This window comes from Nipponia nippon, unplaced genomic scaffold (genome assembly GCF_047370975.1).
Source record: "Nipponia nippon isolate SJK-2023a ecotype South Korea unplaced genomic scaffold, ASM4737097v1 scaffold_5, whole genome shotgun sequence".
Lineage (NCBI taxonomy): Eukaryota > Metazoa > Chordata > Aves > Pelecaniformes > Threskiornithidae > Nipponia > Nipponia nippon.
This window is the reverse complement of record NW_028262369.1, coordinates 10,020,256-10,040,605: the sequence shown is the minus strand read 5'-3', so window position 1 is coordinate 10,040,605 and position 20,350 is coordinate 10,020,256. Positions and strand designations below refer to the sequence as shown.

General features: G+C 36.2%; 1 protein-coding gene across 1 annotated transcript in view; it reads left to right on the top strand.

Moving 5' to 3' along the window:
- The window catches only part of DNAH3 (dynein axonemal heavy chain 3), a 75,045-nt gene that overhangs the window by 11,762 nt on the left and 42,933 nt on the right, over positions 1-20,350 (top strand). The window contains exons 7-27 of the mRNA XM_087732051.1: positions 34-223; positions 1,941-2,136; positions 2,452-2,577; positions 3,290-3,485; positions 4,742-4,921; positions 5,317-5,453; positions 5,608-5,713; positions 6,787-6,965; positions 8,336-8,520; positions 9,843-9,966; positions 10,541-10,694; positions 12,403-12,547; positions 12,825-13,036; positions 13,362-13,453; positions 13,892-14,006; positions 14,594-14,710; positions 16,000-16,179; positions 17,342-17,478; positions 18,182-18,383; positions 19,619-19,711; positions 20,018-20,128. Coding sequence (XP_087588177.1) covers positions 34-223; positions 1,941-2,136; positions 2,452-2,577; positions 3,290-3,485; positions 4,742-4,921; positions 5,317-5,453; positions 5,608-5,713; positions 6,787-6,965; positions 8,336-8,520; positions 9,843-9,966; positions 10,541-10,694; positions 12,403-12,547; positions 12,825-13,036; positions 13,362-13,453; positions 13,892-14,006; positions 14,594-14,710; positions 16,000-16,179; positions 17,342-17,478; positions 18,182-18,383; positions 19,619-19,711; positions 20,018-20,128 — 3,177 coding nt within the window. The remainder of the gene's footprint in view (positions 1-33; positions 224-1,940; positions 2,137-2,451; positions 2,578-3,289; positions 3,486-4,741; positions 4,922-5,316; positions 5,454-5,607; positions 5,714-6,786; positions 6,966-8,335; positions 8,521-9,842; positions 9,967-10,540; positions 10,695-12,402; positions 12,548-12,824; positions 13,037-13,361; positions 13,454-13,891; positions 14,007-14,593; positions 14,711-15,999; positions 16,180-17,341; positions 17,479-18,181; positions 18,384-19,618; positions 19,712-20,017; positions 20,129-20,350) is intronic.

Below are 20,350 nucleotides of genomic sequence, written 5' to 3'. Positions count from 1 at the left end.
AATAAGCATAACATTTTTAACATTACTTTTTAGCGGTACTGTTACTACATATATAATGGAGTGCAGGAAGACATGCTGGCACCTCAGGATAAGGAAGTGATGAATGTAATTTTAAAGCATATTCCAACTCACATTCTTGCTAACCCAGACCTGGACAATTTACTTGCAAGTTTAAAAGAAGAGATTAAGGCAGACTATCATATCAGCCTCATGAAAGCTATTGGTAAGACTCAAAAGACTCCTAGCAATTCAGAGTATGTAAACATTTATTGCACTTTGAAAGCAAGTCTGCATTCTATTCTTAGCACCCATGGAGAATTCCTGTGGGGTCAGTAGAACTGCAGTAGATATCTGAGAGAATATAATCTGTCATCATGCTATGTAACGTTCCAGTTTCAACAAATATCTATTTACTAAAACCTACATCCCATCGCGTAAATATAGTCATTTCCAAGTTCAGTAGCTCTGGGTGCATGGAATCGTTTTGTCCATACTTAAGCAATTTTACATTCCTAATTCAAATCCAAATCACATTCAAAATGCATAATTCTGCATCATCTCATCGGATGTGTAAAGAGGGGTTTGATCAAATGATGGTGGACAAGGAGTAATCATCTTAATTTGTAGCAAAAGAAATTGGATAAGAAATTAGAAAGACAAGATGGTGAAGCACTGCATCAGATTATTCATTGGTGAATGTGCTTTGATTCATTGATGAATGATGCTTTGAAGTGCATGATAGACAAGTATCTGTCAACAGCAGTCTACGTATATTTGATCTTGATGGGGGAGAGGGTAAAGTAGGCTATTGTAACAGATACTTCCCAGACTAACTTTTTTGTTATTCTGCAGTAAGTCAGTGATACCCATTAACAGCTAAATTAATCTGTCTCAGAACTCCAGTGAACTCAGATGTTACACTGGGATCATGTCACAAGTTCAAAGAATTTCATTTAAGACATTACAGGATTAAGAAAAATTAGATGATACATTAATGTGCATGATTACACTGCTCATGTTCAACAAATAGAAGATCATCATATATAAATAAATACAAAAGAATGTCATAATCCTTGAAATTTGGTAATGCCCATCTGAAAGGGAATGTGAAAGAGACAGTTCTGTAGAACATGAGATTTTTTTAATTTGCTTTCCAGTAGTCTTACAGTTTTCTTGTGTTTTCCACATGTGAAATAATTCCTTTTAGTTTTCTTAAATACGTTTGCCAGTAAGTAGGTGTGGCCTCTCATTCATGACAGCATAAAAAGGAGAGATTAAACAGTTTTCACTCTGCCTTCTATAGTCTCTGATATCTTTTTAGGTACACTTTAATTTGCCTTTTATCAATGTCACAGTTTTAGTGTTTGCAGACCCTTTTTGTGGTAATGCTAATGTCAACAAGGGGTAATGAGTCTGCTTCTCAGCGTTTATTAATCTCACGTAATGGGCCATTGGTTGGAACTGGTAGCACCTGAGTTTTGGCATTTAGCAGATCATAGATAAGTCCTTTGAATGTCATATCCTTCCTGGATGCAACAGATGATTCATAACATTCCTGCATTTCACAAACATTTAAGAAGCCTTCTAAAAATCATCCTTGAAAGGGAGCTATTTCCACCCCTGGTTTATGGAGGAGGAATTGAAGCACGAAATAAATGTACTTCAACTGGAAAGACAGCATGAAAAACGGTCTCTTCTACCTCCCATTTTTAGAACCAGGACCAATTCTTGTTTTCTTTTTCTGAAATAATTTTATAGTCAAATTGGTAATTTGATTATGGTGCTGTATTTCATCCTAAAGCATGCAAGTAACTATATGACAGTGTATAAGTTTTAAACGTGCAGAATTCTGACTTTCTGAACTATGGAGATACTGTGTTTTCATATGTAGGTTTTCACCATACCTGCAGTCTCACCGTGATATATATGATTTGTTCTAGTTGATTACGTCTTGATGGATCCAGCTGAGAGAGAGAGACTGTTTATTGGAAGTACCCCACGCCCTTTTCCCCAGAGAGTTGTCCGTGCACCAGTCCCATGGCACAGCTCTTACGAAGAAGTGAAAAGCTGGAATGAAAGGAATCTATTCATAGTGAATCCGTTGATGCCCACTTTGCAACAGCTCTGGCTTTCTCAGTAAGATGTCTTTTTCATAGGATCTTAATTAAACTGAGAAAGTTTTTATTTTATGAAATTATTCTGACCATTTTAGCAAAAAATGAAGACAATTTTAAATATAACAAGTACAAAATGAAATTTGCGAAGCCTTTTATGTTTGCCAATAGCAAAAAGCCCATTAGAAGTGCACTTGTTGGACAGCTTAGGAATGAAGTGATATGCATCAATGAAATTATTAGTGTTTATAAATACATGAGACCTACCTGACTATATTTCATGTTTTTTTTAAAACAAAATTCCATAAAATATCTACTATGTGTTTTACTTCCGTAGATATAGTCATCTAAGGTTTGTTCGCACTGAAGAAATGCTTTGTAGAGACCTGCCACTGTTGCCTACAGAATTTGAGGAGGTCATTCGAAGACACTGTGTGGAAGCTCGCGATGCTCTTCAGAACAAGTCAGTGCCAACTGTAGTAACAGTAGATAAACAGAGTATTTTAGGGTCTGATTTACATGAAGATCCCTTTTTAAAACAGATCTTAGACTGGGATGACACTAGTCCCAACCACAAGGCTGCCAAAACAAAGGGGAAAATAGCGGAGGGGGTTAAACATCTGGATGCTGAAAGAGCTATCGAAACTGTAAGAGTGCTTGCACAAGACCAAATGGGAATAAACTGACTATGAATAAGTGTAGACTGGAAATTAGAAGATTTCTAACCATGAGAGGAGTGGAGTCTAAATCTATAAAAATGGTGACAGCAAACCTTTTTTAATTACGGAAATTGATCAATTTAAGAAAGAGATTATATGAGGTAATAGCCCATTATATTAGGTGACTTCATTCTGCCACCTGAGATCTTTCTCTTCCAGACACAAGTTTCCCATTTAATGCTAATAATTTAATATTGTGACTAGTATTTTATCTATTAATATTAATTTAAACTAATAATAGGGACCAATTATAGAAAGAATCCTTAGCTTAAAAACTCAGGTTTCCTCTAAGTCCTGGTAGGTACAGTTTTGTTTGACATCTAGTTAACAATTCTCTGCTAGCCCTTTGAATTTTGCTTATTCTTTGGGTAAATGCTGAGGTTAGATTTCATTGCAAGGAGCAAAGTAAGACTAATAAGCTTTTAAAAACTTTGTCTCCATATTATTTTGTTGTAGGTGGATCCCAACTTGTGCATCCATTTTCCTTGATCAAAAACCGAAATGGCTTCATTTTACTCCTGAAAATGACTGTGATTCCTCTCAGCAAGTTGAAAGCTATTTTAATTCTGTGGCAACTCTAATGTCATTACAATTACGTGAGATGGTTGTTAACTCCTTAGAAGATCTTCTTGCATTTTTTATGATCCACAAGGTATATGCTCTGAAGTATATCTACAGTTTTCAGTGTTACATAGAGCTAATAATTCATATATCCATAAAATGTAATGCTCTTTGAAGGCTAAAATATCCCACATAGCTCCTGCCTCCATAAAAAAAAAGGATGGATGCTTCAAACAGTTGTGCATACTCAGTGGAATTTTCTTTGCATGGTCAAGAATGGCTCATTTGAATAATCATTTTGCAGGCCTAGGGTTATAACTAGCAGTTTATAGGAGTGTTCCACTCTGTCTTGAGTTAGAGTGCATTTTTCTTTTTAATTTTTAGTTGTATTTTTCTTGGCCTTAACCAGGCAAAACACTTAAACATATTTTTCTGAAAGCACATGAATAATCCCCTTTGAAGTCAAAAGTGTGCATAGTCATGCATGGAATCCTTTCCAGAGGTAATTTATGTATGCGGTGTCCCTGTCTATACCAAATGAGTGCCCTGTATTGTTTCATGTAATGCACATAATTACAATAAACATTACACCACGAGAGTTTTTACCACTGTTTTGGCTATGATAAAGTTGCCTCTTAGTGGAAATGCGTTCTTTAAATACCAGATCACCCAGGATCTACCATGATAAGACAAAATGAAACATATTTAAAGAGAATAAATGTGACAGATTAAATACCTCATTGCAGCCAGAGGATCACACTTAATACAATATGCTGTCAAACTTACGCTAAGCCTTGCATCTGGGTGATGATGGTGTTGCTGATGGTTGGAGGTTTTTTTAGGTTTGTTTTGTCTTGTCAGTTTGTTTGAGTTTGGGTTTTGTTTGTTTTTAAATCATTATAGCATCTACCTTATGAGTCTAGTCATGGATTAGGACTCCATTACTGTAGAGGCAATTTGGGGCTAGGGCAGTTCTTACTAACCATACAAGGCAATTAAAAAAGCAGGATCTTTAATTTGATTCTAGATTTTATTTGTGATAGGCATTATGGAAATTTTTTTTACAGCTTTTGTTCTGTACAGTAATTAGTGCTTTACTTCTGTTACTTAAGGGAAAATCAAGGCAATTAGGCTTAAATGCAGTGTCCTAATTCCAACTTTTATAAGGTTGGCACCTTAACCTCTTGTGTATTGAGGCATCAGTGCTTTGAATAAAACTCAGGGACGAAGATCCCTACACATTGGTGCTGTGTAGTTAAGAAATTTGGGGGACTTTAAATCTTTTAAAAATTATTATAGTTATAGTTGATTTCTTTGGCATGTACAATTTTCATTCTTTTCCCTAAGGATGGAAGTGATTTTACAGAACCGTATCAAGAAATGCAGTTCTTTATGCCTCAGATACTAACAGTCAAACTCAGTGTGGAAGAACCCAAGATTGTCTTTGAGCCACCTTTGAAAGAATGTTGGGGTTTAATCAGTCGTTGCTTCAGGGAGATCCTGCAAAGTGCTGAGGAACTTCCAAAGGTACTGAATCAGTTACAGCTGCATACAAAATGCAATATGAATAAAAACTATCTATGATATAAAAAGTTCTGAATGAGACAGAAAACTGACAAATAGAAGATAAAGATGAGGGTTGTGTGTCACGAACTGTGTGAACTTTTGTGATTATAGAAGATAGCATAGAAATTGTTCTTTTGCAGATTCAAGTTATATTAAAGTCCTCGTTTGATTTTTGTATTGTTTTCACAAGCAAACTATGTGTGTAACCAAGTGTTAATTATGAATCAGAGGCTTTTCACATTGCACTGTTTTTACCAAATAATAATTTCTTTTGAAGTGGTGGGTGAATGGGTAATAGAATACCTTATTTCCTCTATTGTATGTGTTATTACAGTATTTGCAATGGTTCTCTTTAGGTAGAAAGACTTCTATTTCCAGAATTAAAAAGAGATGATCTCACTCTCAGTACGGTCAAACCAGATGAATCATTGTTTTCAGAGTGTGTGAACAAACTTGAAAAGATCTTTGAGAGCAACATACGTGGTCCACAGAAGTAAGTTTTGGCTGTTAACTCCGTTGCTTATCCAAACCCTCAGATTCATAACACTATCCGTTTGACTCAAACAATTTGAGTTGATTTGTTTCTTATTATAGAGAATCTTCACATTGGAATCTTAAGTTTGTTTTTGTGACCTTCTGTGTTTAAGGTATTTAAACATGTACAGGAAATACAGCAATCTTTTGAACAACAATGCACAGCAAGATGTCACAGATTTCTTGAACGAAGGTCATTCTTTAGAAGCTTTAACAGAGGTAACATGTAACTGACAAGTACTACATGTTCATACTGCAGCTAACACATCACACTTCCTAATACATTGCCTAAAGAACTCCCATTCAAATCACTTGTTTTACCCTTGGGAATACTAGGGAAGCCATCTCAGTTTACATAGCCCCTCACTGTAGGGCTGCTATGCAAATGTAGAAGGAGGTTTCTTTATGGCCTCCTTCTGTGGGTTTTGTTGGGTCTTAATAGAAGTCTAGTGGAAGGCTGCCCAGAGTATTTGGTGAATCTGCATCTTGCTTTTGACTGTCTTGTCCTTAGTCAGCCCTGTCTACTTTTCTCTCTGCATTCCTGAGTTAGCCTCTGGCTAAATACTTCTTTAGGCAAGTTGTGGTGTTCCTTAATATGGCATGTAACTGTGCAAAGCTTTCAGCCCTGGAATCTGTGGATAGGAGCTGAGCTCTGGAAAGATAAAAAATAGTTGTTCCTTCTTCTATTTGGAATATATTATCCATTTGCTGGATGGGAGCTAATTAGTTGTTGTTTAGCATTTTTTATAGAATCATTTAGGTTGGAAAAGACCCTTAAGATCATCAAGTCCAACCGTTAACCTAGCACTGCCAAGTCCACCACTAAACCATGTCCCGAAGCACCACATCTACTTGTCTTTTAAATATCTCCAGGGATGGGGACTCAATGACTTCCCTGGGCAGCCTGTTCCAGTGCCTGATTATCCTTTCAGCAAAGAAATTTTTCCTAGTATCCAACCTAAACATGCCCTGGTGCAACTTGAGGCCATTTTCTCTTGTCCTATCACTTGTTACTTGGGAGAAGAGACTGACCCCCACCTTGCTACAACCTCCTTTCAAGTAGTTGTAGAGAGCAAGAAGGTCTCCCCTCAGCATTCTCTTCTCCAGACTAAACAACCCAGCTCCCTCAGCCGCTCCTCATAAGACTTGTGCTCTAGACCCTTCACCAGCTTCGTTATCCTTCTTTGGACATGCTCCAGCACCTCAATGTCTTTCTTGTGGTGAGGGCCCAAAACTGATCACATCTATAGACTTTAAGGAAAAATAACAGATGTATTATTTTCCATTTGTAGAAGATTGACAGCTTAACAAAACTGAAAAGAGAGATTGCTTCCATGCATGTCACTGTCCCTTTGGCCATGTTCTGTCTGGATGCTGTACAACTGAATGAGGAACTCTGCAATCGGACCCAAAATCTTAAAGATAGATTGATTGAATTTGAAGTGAGGGAAAACAGAGAGTTAAATAAAAGGTACATGTTCTATGCATGCATGGTTCTTGCTGTCTGCATGGACTGATACTGTGTATCTGTGGATGAGAGAACTTTATTCATCTGCTGGGTTTTCCAGTGCTGACCAGACATGTGCAAGGACACCAAAGTGGGTATTTAAAATTATCAGGAACAGAAATACTTGTAAATAAATATCTAACTTAGTCTGTGGTGTATACAGAGATTAGATTGGAAATATGCCATTGTTCTTTTCTCCTTTACTGACCTTCCAGGATTTGGGTTGAGGTTCTTGCTTCCCCTGCTGGTGTCCAGCTAAAGCAATATGAAGAATGTATTATGCAGCTCTGCATCTTGTTCCTGCCTCCCCCCCCCCCCCCCCCCCCGAAGTAATGGTCCTGATTTCATATCTTGGCAAGTTTAAAGAAAAAAAGAAGGGGGGGGGGAGAACAAGAAATTAAAAGGACCTTGAAAATATAATTTGACTCCAGTGTAATGGGATAATCTTGGTTCTGTGAATTAAAAACACCCCCACCCTACCCCCTGCAAACACAAAAAATCCCCAACAGAAAAAAAAACCCACCACCATGGGAATTAAAGAATACTTCCACAGTGAATGGAGAGAGACAATCACTGTAAAGAAATTATTCAACCCACTTCGCTAAAAAGCATCTCCAGGTGGAGATGAACCACAGTCTAGGGGGGCCTCTGTGCATGCCCTTACTGTGGAGGGGATCTAGACAATGAGCTTATGCTGAACACCTGCCATTTGGAAGGCTCGAGTTGGTTTATATGAACCTATCCTTAGTGCATGGTTGCTGTTTGCATGCCTGCTATCTGTATAGCTATTTGCAGTACTGAACTGGAATCTGAAAGAAGAAAATGTATCGCTGGGAAGAAGGAAAATAACAGGATTTTTCCTTTCTGTATTTTCTGTTCCCAAATACAATCTAAAATAAATGTGATTGTTTAATTTTTCTTTTTATAACTTTGTTTCATACCATGCATTTGATTTTATTTTTGTGAGGTGATTAAGTGAGCTCTTGCTTCCTGCATTCAAACATTTCTTTCTGCAGCAGATTGGGTCTTGAAAAGGAAATTTTAAACCTATAGGAAGGAAACTGTTAATATGCTGTTAATTGTAATTTGGAACCAATTTAGCAATCATTCTATTATATATCAATTCTTGTAAACATAGTAGGAGAATAGAACTGATTGTACAGAGTAAAATGGCATCCTTAATAAATGCCTGTCTGCTGTGTGTGTTCAATCTGAATACTTAATTTATGAAGAAATGTAATATTCTTGTTTAAAAGACAAACTTTGTTAACAAGATCTTAAATCTTTCTTCACTTATGATCCCAGTGATAACGCCTGTTTTCTTTTTGTTGTAGAATTTGCAATGAATATGACTTAATTGCAACGAGAATAAGTGAGGTGCCCCTGAACACTGAAGAGCTAGTGGAACTTGGTGCATACTTAAAGAAATCCAGTGAAGTTACTGTTTTTAAACTGAGACAGGAGGTTGCTGAAGCAGCACACAGGCTGGAATTCCTCATGGACTATGCTGATCTTTCTTGTATGTTTCAATTACAGAATATAAAAGTCTCCATATGAAAATATTTGTATATAGATATCGGACTCTGAATGGATTAATGTTGCATCTTCTAGAATGCTAATGGAAAGCTCCAAAAGAGACAGAAAGGAAATAAAAAGAATTTAGCAGAGGCCAAAATGTACCAATGCAGGAAGGAATGGTTAGAGAAATGGCGTACAGCACAGACACTGCTTTTTTTCTGTGTTTTAGACTGTATTAGGCATTATCGGATTAATGTCATGTAATCTGGCCAAATGGTGTTACACATCTGTGTTATTCAACAAAAAGTCTTCGGTGCAAGACCATCTCAAAAGCAATGCCTCGAAGGCTCTATGACAGCTTTTACAAACTGTGAGAACTTGTGTCTCTGCAGTTGAGTATTAGATCAGTGGTGGCTTTTTGTTGTTTTGCTGTTCTGAGTTAATATAAAGGTTGTTCTCCAAGATGGAAGAAATATTTGTAGAAGTTGCTTTTAGTTTGCACTTCTATTGAAAGCAAAAATGTGCCCTTCACAGATGCTGTATGTTATTTGCTGTACATAAAAACAAAGAGCAGTTATATGAATGCATACCCATTTTAGTGGCAGGATGATCCTTTCTCCTTAAGCAAAACACAGTCTCAGATCAGACAGTGATAGAATAACTATGATATGCCATGTTTAGTAGAATTTATTTCTGATAAAAATTAGGATGCCTATGGAAGCCAGGACATTTTCCTGTTACATTTTGGACTGGAGTGTTTGCATGCACAGTATTTCATAATCACGTATTCTTTGTGGCTGGGTTTATAAGCATGTGTCCTGGAGTTAGTTATAATGAGCTAAGTGCACTGAACAAATAGACAAATATGAAGATGGAGATGTCTGCTCATTGTAGTTATGCTCTAGCTTTTTTGAATAACTCAGCATTTACACATTGTGGACTAAAAATGATTTAAACTTCTATCCACCTAAGGTAGGTATATTATATATATTTAGGTAGGAGTGGTCTGTCTCTGTGTGTAGTTGAACGGAATTGATATTCTGGAATAGCTGTTCTTACTAATTTTCTTTGCCTAGTTAAGGTGTTATTCAGAGAATTTCACATTCTTAACTTGATTTTGGAGATTTGCTATCAATCTAACTTGTTTTAGGGAACAGTTCTCTGCAGTGAAGATAATTCAGCCAGCAGCTTGAAATATGTAGCTTCTTAGCTTATTTCTAAATGTAGTTTCAGCTATTTTGCTTACTCTTCACAACAGCCATTCTATTAGGTCATTGGTTAAAAGGTATTTTCTTAAAGATGTCTCTATATTTTTTATTTTAGATGATGACATAAACCTGAATAGCACGGTTTTCCATTGGCCTGATCAGATTGAGATAATCTTTGAAAACGGTAGAGATCAGTTGTGTAATAGGAGGAATCATGCAGAGATGGTTTTGCTTGAAAGGTATGGTGTTAAGATGTTTTCTTTCACTGGGTATTTTTAAAGAAAAGAAAAATCTCATTATCAGTAAAAGGGAGATAATGTCAAAGAAGTAAAACTTGGAAGGGAGCTGAGAAAGTAAGGAAGAAATCTAGTTTGCAGTATTAGGGAGATTTCAGAAAAATTCTGTTGATGAGGGTGGATTAGAATATTCCTATGCTTAAATAGGTCTGAAAGGAGGAATGAAAGATGTTGCTAGAATATTCATAATTTTGTCTTGTTATATTGCTTAGTACAGCATTATACATAATTTTGTTACATTATTTTCACTCTTCCCTTATTTCCTCCAGGTAGTAAAGGCAGCAAATGTAAGTGAACTAAGTCAATTGGGAGGTTTGAAAATGAACCTTGAATTCTAATCCTGTGAACTGCATTGTACTGATATAACTGATTAATGGGTTTTCACTGGCATCTATATTTACTTTACACTAGTATTGAGATCTGATTTCATGTGGCAGTGCCTGTTATAATTAATAAAATAATAGAAACCTGAAAAGGAATGAAACAGAACATATTACCTTAGCTATCTTTACCTCAGGTGTTCTCAGTTTCAAGAAACTCTTGAAGGTTATAATAGAGAAGTAGAAAGCTACAAAAAGCGGGATGTCATGACCATAGAAGAAATGAAGAACAACGCTGAGAAATTTGAAGAGTTAAATAAGAATATAGATAATGCACTAAGAGAATTTGAGGTTAGTATTTATTAGTCAAGTATGGAGTGGGCTGCAATGTGCCGGATGAGCAAAAGTTTGGTTCTTGTCCCTGTTTTCTTCAGGATTCTGGCCATATATTGTTAAGATGGCTTTAAAATTTCCAAATTCACAAACGTGTGGCAAATATCTTCTTGTCCCTGTATGCTGAGTTGTCCCTACTGCTGAGTTGAAGAGCATATTTTCTGGGGAAAAAAGTTGAGGGAGTTTTTTAAATTGAAATACTGAATTTCAGTGTTTCCAAGCAGTCAGCAGTAGCAGGATGCTATCCACAGAAAACAGAATTCTTCTGGCAGAGTTGGCAGGAGCAGAATGTTAGGGAGGTGGCATTTTCCCTGAACTGTGGTTTGTGCTGCTGGAGCTGTGTTTTCAGTCCCTCTGCTCGCCCTCTAATTAAAACCAAATGTTTTTCAACTGTTTGTATCATTTCCAGAAGTTGCCTATAGGCATTAAATATGTGTTGTATCACAGAAAGGGAAGTTTCAGGTGCTAGAAGGAAACTGAAGACCAGGATTCCTAGATTCTATTCAGGGCTCTCCATCCAGTGTGGTTCTAGGTTGAATAGTTTGTCTTAGCTGTGTGTCTGCTGGGAAATGAGAATGGTTACCTTTGAGAGATCTCACAGGCATTGTGAGGCTTAATTAATCTTCTAAATCACAGTGAGACAACGAGATTTCTGCATATATGGAGCCTTAAGGATCAAGATTTTAATTAAGTCCTGCTCAAAAGAGAAAATTGAACCAATTAAATGAGTTTACGATTTAGATAAATTACTAGTCCTACATATCAACCCTCTTAATCTGATTTAAAGGCATCTAGTATATTTAATTAGTGTGAGTTAACAGCACTGATATGTTGTTATAGGTAGACCAGAATAAGTAATTAAGTTTCTTAATACATGATCACAATGAGGAGTGTATCCACACAATTTAAATGACATGACAATCGGCTTAGTGAATACATGAAGTTAAAAATTATCTTGGAACATGGGTCCTTAAGTTTCTCTGCCTGCATCTCACACTGAATGGTTAAGTTTTGTGAAAGGTCTGTTGGCATTGTAAAAGCACAAACTTGGGACTCAATCTGAATTCAATGTCTGCATTTCAGACAGCACTTCTCTGTGTTTCACCTCCCTACCTGTAAAATGAAGAAGGTAATACTTTTTTTTTAATCTAAGTCTTTACACATTGATTTATACTGTAAGGTCTTTTGGACAAAGATAATATCTTACCATGAATAAGCACAACAATTAATACCTGGTTTGGTTGAAGCTCCCAGATGTTTCTGTAATAGAAAAAAATAATCACAAGTAAAAATGATTCCTATAATCCTATGTGACCAAGGAGCTTACATCCAGGTTTCAAAGTGGGTTGGTAACTTGTGAATCTTGGTTTCACTGAATACCATGGTGCATTATCTATTTCTAAAATAGATATAGATTTTTAAAATTATTTGAGTAGTAAAAGATACCAACAAATAACTAGGAGAATTTTCAAGAACACAGTTACCTAGCTAAAATCCACAGGCCTAAAATCCACAGGCCTAAATCTACAAATCTGGCTGGCTTTGACATGTAAAAAAATTGTATTCAATATTGCCTATTTAAAAGTTTAAACAACAGTAGGAATTCTTGATGGAAATAAGGTTTGTTTGGTTTTTTTGGTTGTTTTTTTTTTTTTTTCCCTTAAAGGCTATTAATAAAGAAGAGGAGTTACTTGAGCAGGAGAAGAGTCAGTTTCCTCTACTACAAACTATAATTGCAAACAAACAAGCCTTTGAGCAACTTTGGATAACAGCATATAATTTCCATACCAAATCAGAGGAATGGATGAATGGTGAGGCTTTGGTGTTCCTTTGATGAAATGTGTCATTTTCAGTTAGTTAAGTAGAAGCTGAAAAGGTTGATTGTGAGAAAATAATTTTGAAGAAATAAATGCTGTTAAGCAGTGTGAAATACAGTTGTTGATTTGGACTTTGCATTAAGATAATTTTTTGTAACACAGCTGATTTCCAGTTAAAGGCGAATGATTATAAATACCTGTAAATAAACCACCCTGGCAATTTCCTTGTGCTGATGTGCCTGCTGTGCTTTGTTTATACTGTTGTATTCAGGATCTCTCCAGAAGTTGAATGCTGATGAAATTACTGAAGAGACTGGAAATATGTGGAGGACTATGTACAAGCTCAGTAAGAGTTTTCCAGATTTGGCTGGGCCTAGACGCTTAGCAGAAACTATGAAATATAAGCTTGATAAATTTAAACAGCATCTTCCTGTCCTGTCAATTGCCTGCAATCGTGGGATGAAGGAGAGACATTGGGAGCAGGTACTTTAAACTCTGCTTTAACTGTGAGAGTATTCTACCACAGAAACTGACAGTTCAATATACTACTGTATATATTCCATACTGTGAAATACAGTAATAGTTCTGTATTTCACAATAAGAAGATCCTTCGTCCTGCCACATAATAGATCCAGTTTTGAAATTTGTAATGGTACAGGCAGGAGCTTCTTTGAATTAATAACTTATGGTGGAAAAGCAAATTGGGGGGTTGCATTAATACTTCTTTAGCATTTATTTCTTGATGTTTGAGAAGTCTGTTACCAACATGCATCTTGATAATAGATTTTATTTCTTACTTTATTTTTAGATTAGTGAAATTGTAGGATGTGAGATCAGACCTGATGAAACTACTACTCTTAAAAACATATTGGAATTTGGACTCTCAAAATACGTTGATCAGTAAGCAGCTTACTCTATTCTCCTTTTTTTTAGACAATCACTGTATTTCATATGTCAGATACCAACTATTAGTTTGTTTGGGTTTTTTTGTGTGCTGTTAAACCCTGCTGTAAAATCAGCTGTATTTTATCAGGCTACGGATAGAACTGTCAGTTGTTCTTGTAGCACAAAGGCACCAAAAACCAGTGTCATATTCCTAAACCACTTAATTGGCACAGTCAGAATTTTCTGTCTGTATTTATCTCCAAATTAATATTAATATCTCTAATGTGGTGAGTCTGAAATTGAAAAAATATTCCCTGAAATAAGAGTCTTATGATATTATTAACAAATCCATATGAAATGTAGTCTCATATGCAACTCTGCCTACAACTGAATTTTTTTACTCTTCAGCTATGTTGCAAAAGCATTTCAAAGATATGTTTCATTTCAATTTAGGCTGGAACCTATTGGAGCAGCTGCAAGTAAGGAGTATTCCTTAGAGAAATCAATAGAGAAAATGAAATTAGAGTGGGTCAACGTGCACTTCAGTCTGGTGAAATACAGGGATACTGTGAGTAAACACCAAATCAATATATATATTGTTGAAAAGAATTACTTTGATTCTGAATACCAGTTGAGAACTATTAGAGGGAAGTTACTGCTGATTCATTGTGTCATGGTGGAAAGCAGTATCATACCCCAGAGCCTGGACAAATGTCTCTATTACTATATATCCTTATATTTGGACCTTAGTATCTGGATAACTTGTGATCTCAACATATTCATCCTAACAAATCTGTAAGCCTCAGAGCTTCTGCAATGTTGTATGGAAAGCTGGACAGTTGTGCAATTTTAACTTGCCCAGAAGAAACAAGAAATCACATGCAGTCCAAAAGATTGAGTCAGAAGTCACTAGCATCCCTGGCTAGCTTCCCATTCACAAACCCATCTATCTCTTGACCTTTGAAACAGAGATGTACAGTGGAGATACCATTGCATATTTTCAAACATGTTGCAGGCTTTCTCAATGCCTTGCTACTTTCTTACCTTCAACCATCATAGAGAAAGGGGGAACAGGAAGCTGAATGAGGGTGAGGTTGAAGAGTGGTGAAATAAAGCAACTGCTATTTGCCTTATCAAAATATGATGTATTTACAGAACACCAGCATCCTGTCAGCAATTGATGACATCCAGCTTTTGCTGGATGATCACATTGTTAAGACTCAGACAATGCGTGGCTCTCCCTTCATCAAACCAATAGAAGCTGAATGCCAGGTAAGGAAAAGCTGGTTTGATTGAGCTTGCATGTCTCCTAATATGCTTTCCCTAAGTGCTTTAAGGTATTTTGGCATGTTAAGAAGTTACATAGTTTTTAACTGTTTCTGAGAACACACATTCATATTTTTCTTCCAGAGCTTTGAATTAATGGTTTCCAGACAAAGATATGCAAAGCTTGCTTTACAGCTAGGGAAATTGTAATTGCATTGCTAATCTAGTCATTATAAGCATGGGGTTTTAGTTGAATGTCTTGGGAATGGGTCAGTTGATTTAAACAAATCCTGCTGCATTGTGTAAAAAGACATAGGTCTGTCAGTTGTGAGAGAGAATTTATTTGTAATCCTCTGGTATTGGCATGATCCATAAGGGTTTCGAAGTCTTTTGTTAGCTGTCGTACTATTTTGTAAAGATGTGATCTTTGTTAAAGACGATGAATTTCTATTAGGAAGATTATGCAGAAAGCAGAGACTTCTTTCCTGTCAGTATTTAATATCATTTTTTCTGGCCTCATAGTGATGAATTGTAAGCGATGCTAAGACCTAAATTCTATCCTTTCCTATGGACTTTAGCCAAATCATAGGTAAAGCTGAATTCTGCTTTCCAGTGGAGCTGGTGAAATGAAAGGGAATGATGAATATAGAGCTATCTTAACAATCTCCATGTACCTCTTGCAGAGTAATGAACAATACAGGCTGGCTGTGTTTTCTCACTGAATACATCCCCTCGCATATCCCTTACACTGTAGACTGTCAAAGTCACAAAAGCAATGCTATCTGAAATTTGTTATTCAAAAAGAATCTCTCTAGTTTTAAAACTGGCTTGTACTGCTAGAGTTGCATGAAATAGCTTTTTTTAGGCCAGGCAAAGATTGAACCCACTATATACAGGGCCTGTGAATTGACATTTACTCAGTCTGCTGAATACCTTGTTAATCTTCTATCCTTTCATTGATTATAAGATAGAGAGTACACAAGTAGAGTTAAAAGAAGAGATTGTGGATTGTCATGCTAGTCATCTCTGCACTTCTTAGGCAGTTCTCCCACAACTTGCTGTAAAAAGTGCTAGTGAAAGAATACATCTGTTGTTTATAAGAAATACTCAGATGTTTATTAGTGTTCCCTTTTTTTAAAAATAAAGTTTCTCCCTCTTTTAAAATTGTTCAGTTGTTTTTTTCCTCCTCTTTTTTTTTTTCTTCTTTGAAGCCAAGCAACTTGTGTTCTTTGATTCCTCAGTGTAGATTAATTCTTGATATAATTTTGCTTAAATATGAAATGTTTTCATTACAGGCTTGGGAAGATAAGCTGTGTTTAATGCAAGATATTGTAGATAGCTGGTTAAAATGTCAGGCAACATGGTTGTATTTGGAACCAATTTTTAGTTCAGAAGACATTATAGCTCAAATGCCTGAAGAGGGCAGAAAGTTTGGGGTTGTGGATACATACTGGAAGGACATTATGGCACAAGTGGTAAGTGCTTCCATTTAATGAATCGTGTATTTTTATGCACCTCTTATAACATGATTATTACTATCATGAAGATGTACTAGCTTTTCTGGAGTTAGATATTTATATTTAAGTCACAAGAAGGTATAATACGGAGTGGAAAATCCTTTACTAAAGCCCACCAAAATCTAGTCTTGCAGTAAAAGTGGTAGATTATGTCATTATTGCTTTGAGATTTCTGTAAAGACTGGATATTGTAGGATGAATTAGAGCTTGTAACATTTTAATTCTAAATTTTCTGGCTTTTGTATGGCTAAATGATCAGAATTAGGTAGAAAGATGAATGCTTTCAGGATCTGTTTCAGAGTTCACTGACAATCTGTAGAAAGCCTTCTCTGCATACAGTTAGATTTTGGATTAGGCTTTTAAGGTTTACACATTATTAGAGCAACTAAATGGCTTTTATTGCATATGATTGTTTTCTAATATGTGGTGGCATGTTTATTCAAAACTTTGGTGAATATGAACTGAGATGGTAGCATGTCAGGATAAGATAATGGGGATAGTAAGTGCAATTGGGTATCCTGTTCAGTTCCCTATAACTAAGAAGTTGGGTAAGAGGCCAGATACTTAGTGGTAGCATGAGCTGAGATGTTTGTCAAAAACCTTAGGAGTGTGTGATTGTGTGATAAAGGTGTTGAAATAATCAGTGTAACAAATTTGAAGTTGGGACCTGTCTGACAGCTCAGACTCTGTGAATGATGAAGCCTGTTCTGAAATAGGTATATCTTTTCAAGTTAAGAGGAATGTTACCAGAAGGAAAAAATGCAACCTAGATGGCAAGAATGGAAAATAATTGTCATGGTCTGTGACTCTGTTTGACAGACCTTATTTGTGAATGGAAAAAAATGTAGCAAGCCCAGACACAGGAGCAAGTGCCAAAGATTTTAATTCCTGTGGATATTTCCTTGTTGCATTATTGCTGTAAAGTTCAAATTGGTAAAACTGAGAGTCTGAAAAAGCAGATCAAATAATGCATACATATTTAATAACATGAAGGCACACTACAGAGAATAATATCTAGCTTTTTAGCCTCATGCAACATATGTGATTGATGATAACAATTTTAATGTACAAACATATTGCAACTTTTAGCAGTTTCTGCTGTGTATTTGTTTTTATAAAGGTGAAAGACACAAAGGTACTTGTAGCAACTGAACAACCCATGATGTTAGACAGACTTCAGGAAGCAAATACTCTCTTAGAAGACATTCAAAAAGGGTTGAATACTTACTTGGAGAAGAAAAGATTATTTTTCCCAAGGTAAATTAATTAAACAGGCCTAAGTTAGAGACAAAAAGCCATAAGCTCTTTCAAACCATTTCTACTGAACTGAAAAGTCTCATTTTATAAACATGTGGGACAGTCCCGTGCAACAAAAAATGAAAACTTGTTCTTTTTTCCAGACATCATTAATTTTCCTCAGCTCCAGTTAAATTTGCAATGCCAGGGACAGGCCGAGGTGGGGAGGCAAAATCTGTCTAGCACAGTGTAAACATATGGTTAGAAACACATTATCTCTTACAGAGGATTTTTGAAGGAACTTGCTGCCTTCCCATGGCTGATTTGCAATTATGCCTCTGCCCTACCCTCTTTAGTTGTGCAGAGGCATGGGATACCTAGGAGTGACAGGATCCCGTTCCTCATAATCGATGTATGTTTTTACAAGGTCTTCATTGGCTGCAAAGATATATCTGGTCTTTCCTGTGTGAGTTTGAGAACCCTTCTTTCTTCCTCTGCATAAAAGGATGTTCATATTGAAATCCTGAAAAAAACCAGGCCTGATGAGTTTTATAATGTTAAAAATTGCTTAAGAAAAGGGATTTGAGATAATAATTTCCTCTCTGTTACACTAGTGTCCTAAGCAACAATAAAACCAATTCAATTTATCTTGCATATAGTAGATTATTAATGACAGTTTTCATGTTTGGAAAGTTCATGTTCATTAATTGTATTTTTCTAACAGATTCTTTTTCTTGTCTAATGATGAGCTGCTCGAAATACTGTCCGAAACAAAGGATCCCCTTCGAGTACAACCACATTTAAAGAAGTGTTTTGAAGGAATTGCTAAACTGGAGTTCACAGAAGATCTGGAGATCATAGGCATGATCAGTTCGGAGAAGGAAATTGTTCCTTTCATAGCTAAAATCTATCCAGCGAATGCAAATGTATTTATTTTTTTTTTTGCTATATGATGTTAAATTAATACTTTGCCTAAAGTGTGTGGTTTTTGGGGAATGAGGTTGAAAACATTTAGGATCAGATCATGAAAGGTATTTAGGAAGTGAGAGTGCACGCTGGTACTCTAGAACAAAAAGGATTTCCTACAAAAAGGAATAAGACATGCAACTTTTTGGGTAAATTTTTATATAAGTTTTATGCACTTATTACTTTTAAGATGTAGATAAATAGATAATACATAGATACACACACACCCCTATATATATAAACCCCCCAATCTCTCTATTTACATATGTATGTAACATTGCACAGCATGGCTGAAACAGAGAGGAATGAGGGAAAAGATGAATGACTGGCAGTGAATAGTCAGAGCATTAGTTCAAGAGGGCTGAGTAGAAATAGTAGTGTCTAGGCAAGTAAAGAAACAGTCTGCCTTCTTTGCACACAAGGTCCTACAAGGGCAAGAGTACCATTTGAATACTGTTCTATTAGGTTTATTAGACCTGCGTTATTCAGTGGCTGTAGAAAGCAGGAGAGGAGCAGGGCTACAGGATCTCCGTTACTCTACTCCCACACTACTAATGCCTCTCATTGGTATATGCAAGGAGTAACTCACACTGTTTTGGCTGTTGCTAAAACTAGTGGTGATTCACAATAAAAATTGAACTTTAAGTTATCATGGTACACTGTGAGTATAAGATAACTACAAGATTGTTTAAATTAAACTTAGGTCAGCACAATTCCACTGTTACGGTCTTCAAGTTTATAAGTTTTGAAAAGTATCTCAGTTCCAGCTTTTTCTGCCATTCTGAATGTGAAGGTATGGAGCTGAATTGCTGTATGTTAATCAAAAAGAAATGAAAGGTGGGACGTGTTGCAAGTTACAGATACCCTGTTTCCCTTAATCCTCCAGGAATAAAACGTGCCCTGATCATGCAAGCTGTGATCGGCATTTTTCGTTTACGCTTATATGAAACATATCCAGCTGTTTCTTCAGCTGGATTGTCTTTAGAGTTAGCTTGATTTACCTACCTTCAGACAGTGTTAAACTGCAGTAGTGGCTGTCAGAATTCGGGAAGCTTTGGCCTTTTTTTCTCCTACATACCACATCTAGATGAGAAAACAGCATATTTAAGCCTAACACATTACAAAGAATTTGCCTTTTAAGAGGAATATAATCAGGAAATATGTATTGACTCTTAACTGTTTTTCTTGTTTGAAGGGCATGGTAGAAAAATGGCTTTTGCAAGTAGAGGAAATGATGCTGGCCAGTGTAAGACAAGTTCTTCAAGATGGCATAAGAGATTACATCAAGGTAATTGTTCCTGAATTATAGTATAGAATAGATTTCACAAGCAAATGTACGTGAACAGGTTGCTCAAATTCTTAACCAGGGAAGCATGTTTGAAGCTAAGTGTAATCCAGCTCTCCTTGTTCAGTAGTACCAGTTTGAAGTTTTAACTCTAATTTCCTGAAGAAAAAGTATCAAAGCTTTCCATGCTGATTCTCATTTATTTACAGCATGAGACAAAAGAAATTTGGGGAAAGTAATTGTTATCAATGCCATAATCTAATGTGTTTATATGCCTTTCTGGGTCTGCAATGGATCTTTTTGTTTAAGGTTCCTCGAAAAACATGGGTACTTCAGTGGCCTGGACAGGTGGTTATTTGCGTTTCATCCATTTACTGGACAGAAGAAGTGTCTGAGGCTATAAGGAAAGGAACTTTACTAGTAAGATTTTCTTCTACCTTTCTATTAATTAATCAGAGTTTAGTGCTTAGTAATGAAAAACTCCTTCCAGCAAAGATCCTCAGTCAACAACATGTTATAGTTTACTCATGCAGTGTGCTTTATTTTCTGTTTCCTTTTTTTCTTGTGTCTTAGCAAGGGCTTGTTCTCATTTACTTTGATGTGTATTAGGAGAAGTCCCACTGAAGATAATTATTACTTTTT